Source organism: Odontesthes bonariensis, chromosome 6, assembly GCF_027942865.1.
Source record: "Odontesthes bonariensis isolate fOdoBon6 chromosome 6, fOdoBon6.hap1, whole genome shotgun sequence".
Taxonomy (NCBI): Eukaryota; Metazoa; Chordata; class Actinopteri; order Atheriniformes; family Atherinopsidae; genus Odontesthes; species Odontesthes bonariensis.
Window position 1 is genome coordinate 827,158 of NC_134511.1, and position 6,254 is coordinate 833,411.

Sequence of the window (6,254 nt, forward strand, 5' to 3'; positions counted from 1 at the left end):
CTGCTGCCAGGAACTCACAACAACTTTAATGGGTGCGGCCATTCTCGCTCTTTCAGACATGATATCAATGAATAAACTGTCAAAAGCTGCTACAGGGAATGTTTGAAAGCTCACTTTAAATGCACACTTTATATGCCTTAAATGCCTTTGTTATGACCCAACTGGCGCCAGCATCTTCTATCGGTGGCCCTGGAGCTGCTGGTGCAACGTCCTGCAGCCCACCTGTGACCAGCTCCATTCGGTGCATCATGGAGAAGGTACAGGTGAGGTCTCACAGGTGAGAATACATTTAACCCCAAGCTGGAACCTAAAAGGACATGAAGTCTAGTTCCTTTTTATATCCAGATGTACGTGCAACACCTCATCTCCCTTCTGGTTCTGTTTTTCAACTTTAAAGGCTCTCTGCCCTCTGAAATGTTCTAACTTCTTTTCTCTCCTCCTGTGCAGACAGCCAAATGTACGGAAAAGGAAACGGGGAAATAAATAGATCAACACCATGTAAAGGAAAGTAAAACATTTATATATTCATTTTGTATTTATTTCAGATTTTGGCACTTTCAGTGTTCCATACAGAAAGCATCCTTGAATCCTTGAATAGTTAACCCGTTTTCACAACAAATGAGCTCTGATTCATGAGCACAGGTGGGAAGTACCTTTCAAAGAACGCCTGCTCCTTTCCCCGTTTGAAGGAGGCGGGTCTTCGGCGGGCGTGGGCGGGGGGGGGCGACTGGTGTCCATAAAACAGCAGAACCCAGCGTAGTGGTTTCAGTCCGACTTTGGGTTCTTTACCTTTGGTACCAGCCTCGTTGTTCACAAGTAAGAAACTGAACTTAGAACAGAAGACGAGCTGGGAAACTTTTTTAAAATTTCATCTGCTGTTTCTGTTTCAGGTCAGCAGAAAGAGTCCAGAATGACAGCAGCAGCTAAGATGCAGGTAAGGAACTGGAATGGACTCAGAACCAGAACTCTGTCGGACACCATCAGCTCCCACCAGCTGATCGGGCCTCCTCGGTTCAGCCAAATGTTTTTTCTTCATTTAGCCCAGAGCCTACAGGTGCATGCTGGGTGGTGGAGGGGCTGAAAGGCAGGCAGTGACCCACTCTGCTACCCCTCTGGGTTGTGTCCTCGGCCCTGTAATGAGCTCTTTGGATGTTGCTTTGAAAATAGAACGTAATGAATGCAGAGTCCTTAATCAGAGCATGTTCTATGTGAACAGGAATATGAGCAGAATAACCTATTTACAACTGAATACAGCATGAGATACTTCTTTATTCTTTGAGATTTATAGGAGAATACTGCTGTGCATGTGGATGCAGCCAGACTGAATCCTTTAACTTTGTTCTACACAGGAACCCACCCAGTACATCACTGAGCTCGATGTGTCCCTGGATGCAGCCGATGAGACGAGCCTCCGTGCAAAAGGCTTCAACCAAATTCCTGTTGATCTGAACCAAGGAACCGCAGGAAAAAACATCTACCTCTGGTATAAGAAAGGCAACGAACCACTCATCACCAGGATTCAAACTTCATTCAACGATAACATGGCAAAGGGCCTGATTTCTACTGGGTACAAGAAGATTCCAAAAAACCTCAATGCTGGAGCAGGTGGAGACTACATCTACCTGTGGTTCTGCAAAGGTTCCACACCGTACGATGTTCCCATCGTGGACCTTCACGTCTCTACAAAACCACATGAAGAAGCCCAGTTTCTCAGATCTGGATGGGAGCAGATTGGCTGTGATCTGAACCGGCATGCTGGGGGAAAGTTCATCTACCTGTGGGTGAAGAGAGACAAACCAACCTACATCTGTGACATCACTGCCACCAGCGGCTTTGATGGAGACGCCAACATGTTCGGAGACGGCTACATCCGAGTGGATGAAAACACCACCAGAAGTGCAGGAGCGTTGTTTGTCTTCATCTGGTACCGTCAGACCACCAACACTCAGAGAATCATCAGAGACCTGCAGGTCTCCGTCAATGATGCTCAGAGTGAGAGCTTTAAAAAACAGGGCTATACACCAGTGCCCCAGGACCTCAACAAGGGGACCGGAGGCAACAAGGTGTTCCTGTGGTACAAGAACGACGTCCCTTCTGAAGAACCAATCAAATCCTTTGTTCTGATCACTAACCAAGCAGCTCTGAAGCCGTACAAGATGGTCGGGGCCACGGTCATCGAAAAAAACCTCAACGAGGGCAACAGCGGGGCTGCCGAGTACCTGTGCTTTAATCAGTGAGGTTGTCATGGTAACAGAGTTCGCCCTGAAACTAAAGCCATCCTGAAATAATCAGAAATCTTTGTTTTATTCTGATGGTTTTCTGTTCCAATAAAGTCTCGTTTGCATCTGAAAACACGTCTGCCTCGTTTTTAAAACTCACTTTTTCTGGTTTCCACCAGATGAAAACTGCAGATAACAAGAAAAAGATCAGAAAACAGAAGCAGAACATCAGCTCTGATCCAGTTCCAGTGCGGACACACCCAGCCCTTCGTTTGGTTTAATAAAAACAGAAAATAATCATTTACAAACCTCAGAAAACATCATTTTAACCACAATAGAACAAAGGAAACATATGTTTTACCAGCTCATTAAGAATATGAGCTCATGTTGAAATTATTGTTATTTCTAATTCTGGGTTCTGCAGTTTTTAGCTCTGACACTCGCGGTGGCGTTGAAGCGTTTTATCACCACAGGAGTTCATTTATGTGCAGTTTGCTGTCACATCTGGGCTCAGAAGTTGGTCAGCAGCTGCTTTCCCTCTTTGTTAATCCATCAAACAACTGATTTATTTACCCAAAACATTAAATTTACACATGTTAGCAACATTTACTGTGATCTTTAAATCCTATTCACAGTGAAAGGAAATAAAATAGCTCCGACTGGCCTCCAGGTGACTGAGTAACCAAACCAAACCGCTTCATGTTTGGCTGCAGCTGATCAAAAGCACCACAGAAGTGATGGCAGCACTTCATGCAGCACTCAGACGCTCTCAGAGGGCATTTCCCAGAATGCAGTGCACACAGCAGGGCTGAGAGGCGCCATCTGGTGGCAGCGATGAAACACAAAACTTTCTATTTTCACCACACATCTACAATATTAATTAGGATTATTATGAAATGATTAAAAAATGAGTTATTCATAGATAATTAAAGAAATATATGAATAAGGAGTGATCACTGATAATCAAATAGATGCTAACAGTGATGAGCTCCTTAAGATGGAGGTGAAGCAGGTCGTTTAAACACCTGGATCAGATCTATATTCCCCTGTTGACTCAGTATTTCTGTATTTATACTCAGGGTGATACTCCTCACTCTTACCTGCCGTGTTGTCTTATATCTATCATATTTCTGTATATTTATCATATGTTACGGATCACAGCTATCTGTGGGATGCAGCTCCACACTGCTGTTGCTTCTACATACCACAGACGACACCAGGTGGATTATGGGGTGTTTATTACAGCTCTTTTTCTGCAACACAGCATATAGCGCCGCAGTGGTGTGGGAAAGCTAGCGCCACAGTCTCGGGACAATCAACAACACCTGACACGAGGGAAAACATTTAAGCTAGTTTAGCAACATTAATAACATTAAACATACTTTTATGGTCTAATAACTCACAGTGAGCGCTCAGAACAGTTAGCAAAGGTCCCAGTGAGTACATGACACAGTAAATGATAAAGAATAAACATCTGAAACATAATATAAAATAATTAATTATCCCGGACCATATAAGAGGACGTCTTACCACTGTGCAGTACCCAAGCCAACCACTACGCCAATAGATTGCGGTGTTGCACCTCTTTTGCCATAAAATAGGCACAAATATATATATTATATATATATTTATTATATTTTTAATATATATATATATTTATTATATTTATAATATGTATTATATTTATTATATCTATTATATCTATTAGATTTATTATATGTAATACATATATATATATATATATATATATATATATATATATATATATGTAATACATATATATATATATATTGATTATATTTATAATATATATATACATTTATCATATTTATTATATCTATTATATTTATCATATCCATCCATCATCTTCTGCTTCTCCGGGGTTTAGGTCGCGGGGGCAGCAGCTTAAAGGCCTCAGTCTGCTTCTCCGTCGCTATCCATCAATGCGTCTCCGTTGGGATGTCGGATACCCAAGGCAGTTCCCCTCCCGATCAGTAGGCGGCGCTAACGACCCAATCTGGTCTATGGTGAAAGTGGCTGATTGGTTGTTCACCTTCCACTCCTCACAGTGAACGATGGCGACCGAGACAGAAAGACCGTTGTTGTTGTGAGAGGAAGGAGCTAAACCGGGAAAGTGATTCAGGAAATGATGTTGTTAGCCGACCAATCACAACCCTTGCGGTCTCCGTTGCCTCGACGGATAGAAAGGAGAGCGTCTCCGGGAGGGTCTCCGTACACTGAAAAAAGTGACTTTTTGGTGAAGTAAACTGTATTAGAGTAACTGTCATCATTTCTACCTTGTACTTCTAAGATTCAGTAAGAACTAAAACTTCTTAAGTAAAATTAAACATTTTATTAACGTAATCAAGTCAAGTTAAGTCAGTTTTATTTGTCAATAGGAGGGTTTCACTTGACGTCACTTCCGTATTTTTCTAAGCGCGCAAACCTAAGTGGTGGGCAACTGGAGCCCATTGGAAACCCTGTGTTTTGTCTGCCACTTTTTGCCCTAAATGCCTCAGTTTTGTGCCGTTTTTTGGATGTAGCAATCGGTCTAACCGAGAGAAGGGAAAGGGTTACTATCGAGTACCGAAGGTAATCGCCCATAGAGGTGAGAAATGGAAAAAACTCACAGAACAACGCCGCAAAAAGTGGATAGCTAACCTACGTTTACAGACTGGAGGGGCTGAATCTGCAAATGCTCGTGTCTGCGGTGACCACTTCGTCAAAGGTATGTGGGAAATCTAACTGTTTAGTAGTAGTGCAGTATAGTATTATGTTGTTAAATGCCCTATTATACAGTAAGTAAAGCTGCCTACTCTGCATTGTTCTTTGTTATTCCTTTGCTGCCTGCTGGCTAATATATCCAAAATTGGAAAAAAACTATTTGACAGGCATCTGTTGTCTGCCTGCCGTTGCTAAAACTAATCATGAATCCATTTTCTCTTCTCTCTTTATTTGCATTTTGCCAGTGTTTTTGGGTCATCTCCAAAAATAGTTTCCATCAACTGCTTACAGAAGGCCACTCTCACTCTGTCTCTGTAAATGTCAGTGAAATACCAAATTTCAGAGACGTTTTTATGGGTCTCTGAGACACCACACAGAGGATTTTGATTAACTTCTACTGAATAAATCCAATCAGTGTATCTGAAATCAATGTACAAAAACAAAATGTATGTTAGCAAGACTATATGTTATATTGAAACCAAAGTATGATGTGCTGGTGAGTTAGATTTCAGTACATGAAATGTCTTTGTAATATAAGAATTACTCAAAGGTCATGATCAATATTTATTCATAAAGTGACAATATGATAGATTACACTCAAATTATGTCATGTGAAAGTAAATGGATCAAGTAAATCAATGGCATTCATTTGCAAACTTGATAACAGATGCAGATAGAATAGAATAGAAAGAATAGAAAAATACTTTATTCATCCCCCAATGGGGGAAATTCAAATTAGTCAAGTAGCTCAAAAAATTATTAATATTAACAATGATTGTATATTAACAACAACGATAATACCAATTCTAATAAAAATACTACTACTAACTAATAATAATAATAATAATAAATTACTAAAAAAAATAATAGTCCAAATGCATTTATGCATTTGGAACGAAATTTGGAGTGCCAACATTCACAGCTCGGCATTCAACATGTTAAGTTCTGCTTTACTGCCCAGCCCTGCACTACACACAGCATTTTCCACTGGGATAATGCACCGTAAACAACACAGAAAACAAACTTACCCTGGCCAACACCAAAACACAATCATTCTGTAGACGTTTTACTCCCAGTTTGCTGATCCATCCGCTGTGGTAATAGTTGTATGCCTCCAAACGTTTGTGGGCCTTCATCTGTTGCTTGGTGTAGACGTCTGGAGAACCAGGTAGCTCATTATGTCCACAGCCTCTATTTTCGGCAAATCGTTGCGGTTTTGCGAAAATTCGGACATTTTCATTAAGTATATGTCACGCCCAATGTATTTCTTAACTAACGCCAAATACCTTTCCCTATATGCCGGCTCCAAAC

General features: G+C 41.1%; 1 protein-coding gene across 1 annotated transcript; it reads left to right on the plus strand.

The window, feature by feature from the left end:
* The first annotated feature begins 712 nt into the window (after positions 1 to 712).
* On the plus strand, positions 713 to 2,352 carry LOC142381770 (uncharacterized). Its single transcript, XM_075466969.1, has 3 exons — positions 713 to 816; positions 891 to 934; positions 1,350 to 2,352. The coding sequence occupies exons 2-3, from the start codon at positions 911 to 913 to the stop codon at positions 2,235 to 2,237; spliced, it is 912 nt and encodes a 303-aa protein (XP_075323084.1). The 5' UTR covers positions 713 to 816; positions 891 to 910; the 3' UTR covers positions 2,238 to 2,352.
* The last annotated feature ends 3,902 nt before the right edge of the window (positions 2,353 to 6,254 follow it).

Coding starts and splice junctions, on each gene's coding strand:
- LOC142381770 (XM_075466969.1), top strand. CDS start 911: ATGACAGCAGCAGCTAAGATGCAG. Junction 935..1,349: donor CAGCAGCAGCTAAGATGCAG/GTAAGGAACTGG, acceptor TGTTCTACACAG/GAACCCACCCAGTACATCAC.